This window comes from Panthera uncia, chromosome A2 (assembly GCF_023721935.1).
Source record: "Panthera uncia isolate 11264 chromosome A2, Puncia_PCG_1.0, whole genome shotgun sequence".
Classification (NCBI taxonomy): domain Eukaryota; kingdom Metazoa; phylum Chordata; class Mammalia; order Carnivora; family Felidae; genus Panthera; species Panthera uncia.
The window spans coordinates 8614355-8626893 of record NC_064816.1 but is presented as its reverse complement, the minus strand read 5'-3'; the positions used below and the strand labels follow the sequence as shown (position 1 = coordinate 8626893).

At 61.1% G+C, this 12539-nt stretch overlaps 1 protein-coding gene and 1 long non-coding RNA gene across 6 annotated transcripts in view; one reads left to right on the top strand and one right to left on the bottom strand.

Annotated features, from left to right (window-relative positions):
* The first annotated feature begins 3 nt into the window (after positions 1-3).
* Positions 4-1171, top strand: LOC125929064 (uncharacterized). The gene is made up of 2 exons (XR_007459796.1): positions 4-210; positions 991-1171. It is a non-coding gene; the product is annotated as an uncharacterized LOC125929064 (long non-coding RNA).
* A 2022-nt stretch (positions 1172-3193) lies between these two features.
* Positions 3194-12539, bottom strand: part of NFIX (nuclear factor I X) — a 76769-nt gene continuing 67423 nt past the window's right edge. For 3 of the 5 annotated variants that reach the window (XM_049639957.1, XM_049639953.1, XM_049639954.1), the window contains 3 exons: positions 10395-10542; positions 8153-8244; positions 3194-3824 (listed from right to left, as the gene is read on the bottom strand). In XM_049639957.1, coding sequence (XP_049495914.1) covers positions 3810-3824; positions 8153-8244; positions 10395-10542 — 255 coding nt within the window. In that variant the 3' untranslated portion in view covers positions 3194-3809. The remainder of the gene's footprint in view (positions 3825-8152; positions 8245-10394; positions 10543-12539) is intronic. The other 2 variants (XM_049639955.1, XM_049639956.1) reach the window with 1 other exon arrangement.

The window sequence follows — 12539 nt, the reverse complement described above, 5'->3', positions numbered from 1 at the left end:
GGGGTGGGGGGGAGCAGAGGCGGGGCTGGGGTGCCCCTCGGGCTCTCGATTGGGGGACGAAATTTCTCGTGACTTTATTGCTCCTTTATTTTCTCTCATGTGGGGTGGGGGGGTCCGTTCAGCACGGTCGGGGTGAGGAAATGGTGGGTCGTCTGAGCCACCCGGCCCCTCTGGGACCCAGAGCGCGGCGTCCGCTCCGCCAGCACGGGGGTGAGAACAAGGCACTAGGTCGGCCGGCCAGCGCGGGGGCGGGTGTGTAAGGCAGTCGACGGGGCTGGTTGCAGGGTGGGGTGGGGCTGTGTGCGGGGCCGTGTGCGTGCGTGCGTGCGGGCGCGGGCCTGGGCGAATCGACCTGTCAGCTTGGCTGGTCCTGTCCTGGAGCTTCGAGCCTTCCTCGTGCTCCCCGGTGGGTGACGGGGCTAGGGGTAGGGGTGGGAGGAATGATGTTGAGTTGGGGGCGCCGGGGAAAAGGGAGGGTAACTACCAACTTGCTGAGCGCGCTCCTGATAATGCTGGTGAGGGTCAAGTTGGCGTCTGGCTCAAAGAAGGGCGCTCGGGGCGGAGAGGGAGAGGGAGAGGGAGAGGGAGGGAGGGGACGTTTGTTCGTTGGCATTGACCTCTGCGGGGGAGGGGCTGGGGACCCCCCCGCCGCGCCCCCGTGCCCGGACGGGGATGGGGCGAGGAGGGGGGCGCTGGGCCCTGGGGAGGGGGCGCCCGGGGAGACCCGCGACCAGAGCAGCCCAGCCGCCGGGCGTATGCCGCTGTCCCGTTCCGTTAAACTCAACAAAGAAGGGATATGCGTGTTCCTAACAAGTGCAGGATATTTAATTGATTCATAAACTTATGTATAATAGTTTGTGGGTTTTTTTTTTTAAAACGTACTTTATAATGTAAGAAGCACCAGGGTTTTTATGTTGAATTATCTTAAAAATAATTTTCTCTCGTCCTTTTCCTTTTTGATCTTGTTTTTTTTTTTTTTTTTTTTTTTAGTGTCGAGGTGTTTTTTTTTTTAAACTCTAAAATGTGAACGTTTCCTTCAGCCCTCCCACCGAAACCGAGAACGAACGACGAAACAAATAAAAACCCCAGATCATCCTCGTCAACGCAGGAAAACGACTTAAAAAAAAAAAAAAAAAATTAAAAAAAAAAAAAAAAAAAAAAAAGGAAAAAACACTCAGCTTTCGTTATCCCCGCGCAGGGCGGGGCGGGCCCAGTTCTTTTAGCGTCCCCAGAGCCGCGAGGACATTACAACAAAAATAGAATTTTTCTTAACAATCTCTTAACATACAAAGATAGGAAAACTCTCTGATGCATTGCACTTGGTTCAATGAAAAAAAAAAAAAAGTTCATTTCCCCCATATATATTTTTTGTGGGTTTTTTTCTCTTCTAACACGTCCCCACATCTCCTGTCGCCCTCGTAGCCCCTCGCCTGCCCCTCACAACGACACTTGGGAAAGGAGCGGCCCCCCACCCCCACCCCACCCCTGCCCGCCCGGGCAGCCCCGCCGGGCGCGCTCCCGCCCCGGCCCAGCTGGCCTGCAGCTTCCGACCTCGCCCGGGCGGGCGCCCCGCCGACCCCGGCTCCCGCGGGCCCACCGCGCCCGCGGCCCCGATTGTCTTCGAGGGAAGGGGCGCGTGCGGCCGGGCAGGGGGTCCCTTCCGCTCCCCTCTCAGCTCTGACCCTGTTTAGCCAACCAAACTGAAAAATCATTGCACTTTGACCGCGCGTCACGCCCGGCCCACCCGGCCCCCCCACCCCCCGCCCTACTCCCCACGCCCCCCACCCCAGGCTCCCGTGGGATCCCCTGTCCCCTGCTTCTCAGTCCCGGTCTTCCCCGAGGGCTGCACGCGGATGGGGGGAGGGCCTTCGCTCAACTTCCAACAAAAGCCACTCCTGGGGCCAGCCGCCTTGTGGCTTCCAGTCGAGGACCGCACCGCACGGCGCGCTGGCCCCTTCTGCCCCAGGTAAGGGCCCTCCTTGCCTCCCCAGCCAGCTCCCTCCCCTCCTTCCCTCCCTCCCTGCTGGGGCCACAGCCTCGCAAACTAGATTCACAATAAATAAAGCCCACAACCCGCCCCTGCGGTGCAATGTTGGGTTGACTGACTTTCAGAGGATCCTGACCTGTGCTTTGTGTTTTCATACAGTTAAGAAAGAGAGAGAGGCACGAGGACTCGAGAAGGGGGCCTAGGAAGGGAGATGCAGGGAGGAGGGAGTAAGGCACAGAAAGACAAGCCAGAGGGGCCAAGTCACACCCTGGAGGGGGGGGGCTGGGCATGCTCTTGCTTCCCTCCCTCCCAGGGGGCTTCTGAAGACCCTCTGGACAGGCCCCCATCCATCCCTTGGGAGGAGGAAGGGGCTGCAGGGAGGGGGAGAGGAGAGCTACTTCCTGTCGTGTGTTACCAAATTGTTCCCAAGTTGCTCAAATGGAGGAGTTCCCAATTGCAACAGCAAAAAACCCAAACGATGAATGCCCCACCCCTAAATAAAGAGTAAAGACATTACAGCTGAAATCCAGAGAGAAGTGGCCAGGAGGCCCATGTGGTGGAGAAAGTGGGGCTGGGGGGGGGGGGGCGGACAGAGAAAGCTCCAAAACACTTTTGAAAAAGGACAACACCCAACACCCTCCAAAGGAACTGAAAGTCGGCGAGCAGGACGCCTACCTAGCGCAGGTGGCGGCTTAGCCAATGGCAGTGGCGGCTGCCTCGTCCTCCTCGCTCGGCTCCGGGGTCCCCTTTCTGCTCCACTCTCCGGCCCCGGCCACAGCAGGGCTGTCTGTGTGAGGGGCAGGGGCAGGGACCGGTGGGGCGGAGCGAGGGCACCTGCATGCGGGGCTGGGGTGTGGGGGCGACCTAGGGCCCGCCTCCCCTCACTTGTGGCGTGGCAAGAGAGAGATTTTCCTGGCCTGCAGAGAGGAGGGAAGAGGGGGCCTGTCCCAGGCTGGGACAGGCTGTTGTAGCATTCCAACTTTTTCCTGTGGACTGTACAGAGAAGTCTGGGGCCCTGAAACTACCCCCGAAGCTCAGGGTGGAGTGGCAGCAACGCCCTCCATTCCAGGAGCAAGAAGCTAGCTCCAGAGGACGCTTCCTGGCCGCCCCGGCGGGAGGGGGGGGCCTTCTAGCCCAAAGGTAGGGCAGGGAAACCTGGAAGCCACCGTGCCTCACCTAGTCCAAAGCAGCTGGGGGTGGGGGGGGGGGGGGGGGGGCGGGGAGAAGCCAGAGGCCAAGGCAGTGGGGGTGGGGAGGGGGTTGGGAGAGAGGGAGACAGGCAGGGAGGAGGCAGAGTCTGGAGGGAGAACCCTCTGGATCTGCACCCCGTCATTTGTACAAGCTTGTCCTCTGAGCTCCCTAGTGAAGCTCCCGGACTGAGTTGGGGGTGGGGTTCCCCTAGGAAGGGTGACGGTGGAGGAGAGGCCCTTTCGAACCGTGCTGGTTGCTTTGTTGGGTTGATTTTGTTCCTTCCCCGGAAGGTTGGGGCGGGGTAGGGAGGGGAGAAAGGCAGTTCTGCCGCATCCTTTCTTTCTTTCTGTCCTCTACTTAACAGAGTCCGTTTTGCATGTTTCTTTCTGCTTGGCTGCTGGTGCACAGCTCCACCGAGACCTCTTCTGAGGGCTCTCCGAGAACTGGGCTGCTTCTGGGGGCCTGCAGGGGTCCCCGGGCTGGAGGAGAGAAGGGCTGAGTGGCTGACGACGTCTAATTTTTGCTTTTTCGGTGGGGCTGGGCTGGGGGATTTTTCCACGTCTCAAAATTTCTTCTCCCCCCGTTTGAGGAACCTCTTCTTTACATTTTGTCATTTCTTCTGTCGATCTTATCAGAGGAACCAGGACTGAAACGGGACAAAAAAAAAAAAAAAAGAGGCGACATTGAAAAGAGGGGGGGGGGGGGCACCGCTCTTCTTGCCCCCACCTGGCCAGCTGACTGGCGGCCAGTGTCCAAGGTCCCTGGAGGGCCCGGTCCCAGCAGAGCCAAGGACACCGGCACCCCACGAAGAGGTACCTCCCCATTCTGTCGAGACCTCCGATGGGAATCCTGCCGCCCCCAAGAGACCCTGCCCCCGGTGCCAGAGTCCAGCTGGCCTTCCCGTGGGCACTGTGCCCAGCGGGTGGGACCCCCGTGGCTGAAGCTGGCACAGGCACAGACCTGGGATCTGGCCATGTTTCCAATTGTTTAGGTTTTTGTGTGGGTCCTGGAGGGTGGGGAGGATGCCAGGCTGGAGCTTTTGTCCCCAGAGGGGTTTTGGGAGTGGGGTGGGGGGTGGCACAGCTTCTTGCTGAGTTTTCTTTCTGTCTCTTTGGATTAAAAGCAGAAATTCCCGTCTGTACTCCCCAGCCAAGGTCCCACAGGCTGAAAGGCTGGGGAGGGGGCGGGGGATGCCACATGGCTTTAGTCCCTAGCGGGACCAGGCCTGGGGGAGGGGCTCTGGAGCCCACTGTGCCTGATCCTCTATCCTCAGGGCACCTGGTGCTGGGGAAGGACCGCAGTCTCCCTGGGGCAGGAGTGGCTTCCCTAAGGGTGCCAGCAGGGGGAGCCACCTTCCCACAAACGAGCCTTGGTGGCTCCTGCTCACAAAACACACCTGACCCGGAGGCCGGGCCGCCCGGCAATGCCCTCCACCAAAGGCTCTGGCCCCACCTTGTGGCCAAGGGGCAGTGGGGGAGGGCTGGAAGGGGGACGTGTTCTCTCTGGCCTACAGTACCTGGGTAATACCCTTGGGGCCAAAAAGGGGTCCCTGAAAATGTATTTCAGGGCCCCTCTGGGGCTCCGGGCCGCAGACTCAGATCGGCAGGGGCCAAGCGGGGCTAACAGAGCCTGCACTGGGTAGTGACCCATTCTCCCCTTGCTCCAAGAGAGGGTGGCTGATCTGCCTGAGGCTACACCGCCCACCCGCGTGGCCTAGCCAGGACTCAAATGCGGGGAACGGTTCAGAGTCGATGCTCCTAACTGCTTCATGTGGCATGATCCCAGGGAGCCCAGGGCCAAGGCTGCCACATTGGAGTGAGGGCCTGGGGGGGGGGGGGGGGGGGGGGGGGGGGGGCCCGATCGGCCAACTCTTCAAAAGAAGCCAAAAGGCCAGACGGATTTTCATGCGAAAGTTGTCAATGTTTAACAACACTTGTTTCAGACACACAGATCATGCCTGCAGGCCGGGCCTGCCCCGCAGGCTCTGGTTGGGGACCGCAGGTTGTCATCTACTGTGAGATAAACACATGGAGTTTTAGTGTTAGAAGGGGCCTGGAAGATCACCGAGAACCTTCTGTGACGACGGAAACATCCCCTGTTTGCTCTGTCCAATCTGGTAGCCAGTAGCCACGCGGTGGCTTCTAAGCAACTGACATGGGGCTCGTGTGGCTGAGGGACTGAAAGTTTTCTCTAGTTAGTTATTTCATTTAAACTTCAACCGCCACACGTGGCCAGCGGCTGCCCGGGTAGATGGTGCAGAGGGAAGGCATTTGGAAGCATGGGGCTCTGGGGGTGCCCCAATGACTGGGGTGCTGCTGGCATTTACCGCACGGGCAGAGATGCTCACTGCCTGCGCTGTGCTGGACGGCACGCACGGAGGAGACCGGCCGTCCTGCGGCGGGGCTCCCAGGGGACCTGCCCGAAGTCCAGCCCCATCCGCTGACTGAAGGCGAAAGGGAGGCTCGTGGGACACGTGGCCCTGCGTGGGGGAAACCCAGGCACAAGGCACCCCCTGAGCTGTTGGCGGGGCCTGAGTCGGCAGCTGGCCCCTGGGCTTCCAGTCCCGGCCTGAGAAGGTAGGGGAGCTGTCTGCAGTGAGCCCCTGTCACTGCGGTCTCAGGCCTCGGTGTTCTTTGGAGCCCCCTTCCCAAGGGGAGACCACACCGGAACCCTCACGCCACGGCTGTGCGAGCCGGGTCCTCACCCTCCCTGTGACGGAGGGGGCGGGGGATAACCGGGACACGGAGGGCCTGCTTGGCCCCCGTCTTTGTCGGACCAGGCCCAGACCCCAGGCTGGTCCCCTTGGGGTCCCCTGAGCTACACAGCAGGGGGACAACCACCAGTGCTCGGATGGGGCGGGGGGTGGGGGGTGGGGGGAGCCCCCCTCCCTCAGAGGAAGACGACTCCAGTTCAAGGCCTGGAGTTAGGGACAAAGGTGTTTCCAGGAAAGCTCCCCAGTGCCTCCTCACGGATCCCAGGAAAGGGGGGGGGGGGGGTGCATCGGCTGCCAAGCACAAAGTGGTTTTTTCTGCTCACCCTCTCTGCTTCCTGAGCCAGGTCCAAAATTGATTAAAACTAAGTAAAAAGCGCTGCCCAGGGAATGACAAAATTGCTAAAATTCTCTTTTCTTCCCTCATTCTATTGTTCTCTCTCCATCTGGTGCTCCAGAGATCAGCTAAAGTCACTGGTTACTGTGGAAACCGCCCCCCACCGTACCCCCTGCGCCCGCTGCAGTCGCCTGCCTGCCCCCAGGCCCAAGGGCTCTCTCAGCGGCTGGGCCCTGTCCGGCTCCAGTCTCCCCCACCGGCACCCCCAGACACACGTGCCTGCTGGGGCCCGGGGCCCAGGCCCCTTGCAAAACAAGAGGGAGGAAGACCGTTTCCCAAACTTGCCTCAAACTCTGACTTGGCCCCAAAGTCTAAGCAAAGTGCGCAGAGAAAGTGAAGAAGGGAAAGCACACGGAGGCGGAAACAGGGTGAGTGGGGGAGGCCGGGGCCGTGGTCCCCAAGAGTGAGTAACACAGAGCTATAGGCGGCTGGGGGGGAGGGAGGGAGGGAGGGAGGGCGACGCAGCCCTGCTGCCTGGTGCCGGCCCACAGCCAGGAGGGGAGGCCCGCCTGCTGTCCCTTCCTCTGGCACCCCCTCCCGCCCTCTGCCAGCAGGGCTCTCTCTGCCTCCCTGGCACAGAGCAGCGGAGGGGGCTGGCTCCAGCCCCTGCTCGGAGCCATTGTTTTTCTTCTCAACACCCCCAAGTTCAAGTTCATCTGGGTGTTACATCATGTCTGGTTGCTCCTGGAAACCAGACGGGTCAGACGTGACTCTGGGGAAAGGGGGTGGGAAGCTGGAGGGGGTTGAAGTTCCCCTCCCCTCCCCTCCTTGCCACTAGGGAGCTCTGAAGTTTGAAGTTTGACAAAGTTTTTTGGCTTTTTTTTTTTTTTTTTTTTTTTGAGGGAGGGAAAGGAAAAGGGAAAAAAAAAAAAAAACAAAACCTCAAACCACACACACAAAACTTCCATCCACCAACTTTCTCTGGACTCAGGCCTCAGAGCAGTAAAGGAGCCTGGGCTGAGGTGGATTTCCTGGGGCTGAGAAAGCCTCCAAGGCCTTGGGCTCACAGGGTGATGTTTTTGTAAACCGTGAAAAAGAGAAAGATATTTGCATGTTCTTTTCCGAGAAGCCCCCGCGCTGTAAAAGCTGCCTCTGCCCGGCTCCTGAGGTGGGTCCTCCCTGCACCCCGGGGCCCTGGGCTCCGTGGGCTATTCCCAGCCTCTTGGGGACAGGCACAGGGAGGAGGGGGCCCACATGCGTGTGTGTGCACAGATGCCTGTACAAAGCCGGATCCAGGAGATTCCAGCAGGAGGGCTGGAGGTTTCCTTGTGAGGACTGGGGACAGACGGAGAGCTGGACTGGAGGCTCCGGCAGCCCAGCCTCCCCTCTAACGGGATTCATGGGGACTTGAGGGAGGGGCCTCCAGGGTGGCAACAGGCCCTGCCCTACCCTGGGTGCCAGAGTCTCTGGGCACGCAGCCCACCGGGACGGCTCTGTCCCTCCTCCACCCCTCGCCCAGCCCACCCAAAGCCAAGGAAGAAAGGAGGGCTGGGGGCCAGGGCTTCCAGCTGGAGCGGGAGGAGAGCAACAGGCAGACGCTGTCCTCTTCCTGACGGGGCCTCGGGCTCCCACCAGGCCTGGCCCAGAGCGCCTCTAGCCTCAGGTCTTTGGCCGCCTTCCCCAGGGCCGGGGCTGTCAGAGCTAATTATCCAATTAGCTGATTAGCCAGAGGACCTGGGGGCTGCCTGGGGAGGCAGGCTCAGCTGGGCGCGCAGAAGCCCGGGCCCTCCAGCCCTGCCCTGGCCCTTTCTCCCGGATTGGCCTCAAGGAACCGGCCTCTTCCCCAGATGCCCCCGCCGCTGCCTGTGCGGCGGTCCCCCCTCCCCTGCCCCTTGCCCGCATCCACAGCGTGGGTGGGGCCTCCTACCTGAGACTGCTGTGGGATGTTCAGAAAGTTGCCGTCCCGGGGTCCGATGCTGACAAACCGGTTGGCAGAGGAGGCGCCTGTCGTTGCGAATGCTGTGGGGAGCAGGGAAGAGAGGGAGAGACCCCGTGAGGCCTTGGGGCCTGCCCGGGCACTGCCCTTCGGGGCTGCTGAGAGAGGGAGAGACTGCATTAGACCATGCTGCCAGGGCTTAGGCTGGCAGTGGGAAGGACAGGCCGGAGGGGTCCCATCATCCTCTCACTGACCAGGAGCACACTCCGTCCCCCACCCCTAGCACCCCGCCTCAGCCAGGCGTCCTCTTTCCTGGCCTAGGGCGAGGGAGGGGCCCTGGAGGCTTCAGCCGAGGTCCCACAGACCCTGTTCTGTTCCCTAGCCAGGCACTGAGCAGGACTGAGGACAGCCTTCACTGAAGCAAGGCACCCTTGCTTTCCCACTGACCCTCCCGGGTCCGGAAAGAGGGAGCCTGGGAGGGCGGGAGGGTGGGAGCTCTGGCGGGCCGGCCCCACCCTGCTCAGGGAAGGGCGGCTCAGCCAGGCCACCTCTCCAACCAGGTCAGCTAGGTGGGTGCTGCACCGCTCAACCCCACTGGGCAGTCCCAAGGATGGGGCCGATGGCTCAGGGAATTTGAAGGGGCCCAACAGAGGGCTGCGCGGGGTGGGACAGGGTCAGAGAGAGGAGCCGGCTGCCAGCTCGGGCCCAAAGGTGGCAAGGCTCAGGCCCAGCAGGCGCTCTCGTCCTCTGATGGATGAGCCAGGTCCTGTGGTTCCCAGGGCCTGAGGTGGGCCAAGGCACCAGAGGAGGAGGACGCTGGAGGGCCTGGCAGAACGCGGGCTTCGGTGCCCAGGGGTGGTTGTTCTGGAGCCTGAGGGGGCAAATGGGCAGCCAAACGGCCCCGAGCTCTTCTCAGGTTTTCTGGCTGGAGCCCCATGGGAGGGAATGGGTCCTGCACCCCCGGTAGAGAAGATGTCCCCAGAAGGGACAAGGAGTGTCACAGGCTGCCGGGGATCCCCCCCCCCCCCCCCCACCCCCCCCCCCCCAGACACACCCCCGGGACTGCGTGCTCACCCGGTTTCTTCCCAGGGGGCCCCCCGCCCCCCGCCCCCCGCCCCCCTGCAGCCGGGCGCCTCCTCCCCCCACCCTGCCCACCTCCAATGACCATGACCATGACTTCGTGTCTTATGGCGGATGTAGATGGGAAGATGGCATGAAGAGGACGGAAAGGGGAAAAGAACTCAAACCATGAGAAAGAAGGCAACAGAGAGCGCGAGACGGAGAAAAGTGAGATGGGCCGCCCCTCCCACTGCTGACCAGGAAGTCCTGCCAGCCCCCAGGGCGCCCAAAGTGCTGCCCACCCCGCTGCCCGAAGACGGCACGCTGCCCACCCTCCACCTCTCCTGTCCTTCACGCGTCGGGTCTACCTTGGGCCTCTCAACTCAGATTTTCTTTTCCCTTTGACAAAATTTGTCGTTGGTTAAAAGAGAGAGACAGAGAGAGAGAGATGAAGGAAGCCAAGGCCCAGAGCCCGCCCTTGTCCTTGGAACATTCAACCTGGGGAAGGGACAGGGGTGGGAAGGGGGGGAAGGAACAAAAAGAGGAACAACGAGAAACCAAACGTGAGATTGAAGGGGAGGAGGTCAGGGGCTGGCCTGCTGCACCGTCAGAGGCCCACGGGCCCCGAATGGAGGTGAGGGAGCAAGGCCAAAAGGGGATGGTGGTGGCGTCGCCTTGTGGTCACAATTTTTTTTTTTTTTTTTTTTTTTTTTTGTGTGGGGGGGCCAAACGAAAAAAAAAAAACAAAAAAAAAAAAAAAAAAAAAAAAAAAACAAAAAATGAAAAAAAAACAGCAATCAGGCATGAAGATGGGATGGCTGCGCCTCCCACCCCCCTCCCACCCTGGCCAGCACCCCTGGCCTGCGTGCCCCACTGTGCTCCCCCTCCCGCCCCCGGGAGGGGCCTGGGCCGGGGGCAGGGGGGGGGCGCCCCGGCTGGGAGCCGCGGGTGGGCAGGGGGGGGCTTGTGGGGTGCTGGCTGGTGCAACTGAGGCCCAGGAGGCCATGACTGGGGGGGCTCAGCTCTGCTCTTGTCCGGGTGGGAGGCTCCATGGCGCTCTGGGTTGGGGTGCTTTGGCGGTGGGCGGGGCAGGGGTTTTTCTTTTTGCAGTGGAGACTGTTTGGATGGGCCAGGGATGCTGGGCGTTGTGGTTTCGGTTTCATCGTCCACTTACAAGGTGATGGAGGAGTCAAGGCGGCGCCGTCTGGGGCAGTGCTGGTGGATTTGGAATCAGGCATAGGAAGGGGCACAGGTCTGGCCACTGGAGGCGGCGGCGGTAGCAAAAATGACCCCGGGACTTTGCCCTGGCCGCTACCGTTGGGCTGCGAACAACATAAATAGAGTGACGCATGAAGGCACATCACACACAGACACACGCTCCCCTGCGCGGCCACGCCAGCTCGCTCCTGAGAGCGGGCGCTCCCGGTAGAAGATGCAGGATGGGGTCCTCTCCTCCGGGGCACAGGGTGGGTGAGGGTGTGAGGCTTCTATTTGGTCTCTCAGGTGTTTCTCTCTTTTTTTTTTTTTTTTTTTTTTGTGGTCCTCTTTTGAAGTTGAGGGAGGGACGAAAGGGGGCGTCCGACGAGTGGTCTGTTATTTCTCAGGGAACATGTTTTAGGTACTAAAACATGTCTCCTAGCCATATAAGCAGCTGCGCCTAGAACGCTCACGCTCTTGAAGACCTTCTCCCTCAGCAGGTAAGATGCGCCAGCTCGCCCCCACCCCACACACACTGTCCCCGGAAAACACACGCATGCCTCCCTCTGTGGGCCCCCGGGGTGGGGCCGGCTGACCCAGCCAAGAACTACAGGCCCTCCAGCGTCCATCCCACATCGCGGCCTGGGGAGATGCTGGGCGCTGGGGGGCTCGCCCGTGGCTCCGGCAGCCTGAGGATCCCGGGGTGCCGGCCTCTTCTCTACAGAACGGCCCGAGAGGAAAATCCATCGCTGCTCCGGTTCCCACGAGGCTCTTTGAGAGGACTTCCGTGTCCAGTGCCCTCGGAAGCCTGGGCTGCCCGGTCACCAGGTCCGCTCCTTGTCTTTCTTCCCTCTCTGGCGCCTCAGATTCAAGTTTCCTCCCCAGACCCGGACGTGGCCTTGGGTGCTGGCCTTGGGTGCGTCAGCCTCGGGGATTCAGGGGGCGAAGGCACCACAGGGAGGGGCGGAGCACAGCTTCCCTGGAGAGGCCTCCCCGGAGCTCCGGGCGGCGCTCTCAACCACCACCTACTGCCTGGGCCGGGCCAGACCTCTGGGTCCTGAACGGGCCCCTCTCCCGAGGGGCGATGTTCTGCCACCCAGCCACCCAGGTGTGAGACCTTGGGAGCTTCCTGCGCTCCTTCTTCTGCTGGTGGGCGGGCCCTGTGGAGTCCACTCCCTTGATGTCTCCAGCCAGCCCAACTTCTATCCTCCCTGGTTTCACCCGGACTAGGACAATGAGACTCCCAAGGGGTCTCCCCTATGCCAACGGTGTACTCGTTAGCCCGGGTCTCGGCCTAGCTCTGTACCAGGCACTTGACTCACGTTCCGTCCAGTCCTCAGACCCAGTAAGGCAGCACTGTTTGCTTGGGGCAGGGACGGTGCGGTGGATTCTGCCCCGGCAGGGGACCCTGGCAAGGTCTGGAGACATTCTGGGTAGCAAAGCTTGGGGAGGGGGGTGCTGCTGGCATCTGGGGGCCGGGGCTGCTCCTCCACACCCTGCAGCCCACGAGATGGCCCCCAGGATAAAGGCACAACAATCCAATCGTTAATAGTGTCACGGGTGGGAATCCCTGATGCAAGGGGAGCTCCACTCTCCCCCCTTTCACAACCGGGGAAACTGAGGCTCTGTGCAGCTAAGCTGTTTCTCCAAAGTCACCTGGCTGTAACTGGTGAGGCCTGAAACTCACAACCGTGTCTGTCTGATTCTGGGGATCCTATAGATTCTTTCCAGCAGGCTCATCCCAACCCTCTTCTCCAAATCCAAAGGTTCTCGGGCTTCTCCCCTTGCTTTCCACAGCTCTGACCGCGTGTAACACAAAATACAAGCTCCCCAGTTGGGCATTCAAGGCCCGTGTGGTGGAGCCCAAATGGGGGGTCTCCACCATTCATGCCCCTACACTCCCTTCCCGCCAAGTACGTCCCACTGCCGACCACCTGGGCTTTCCGGAACACAGCCTGAGCAGGAGTTGCACACGCGCTCCCTGCAGAACGTCCTGTCTACAACACCCCTTCCCACGCCCTTCAAGGCCTGCCCAGAAAACACCGTCCCCGACGTGGGGCCAGCCAGATACCCTAAGCCACCATCCATCTCTCTCTGCCCCTGTTTTCTTTTTTTTTTTTTT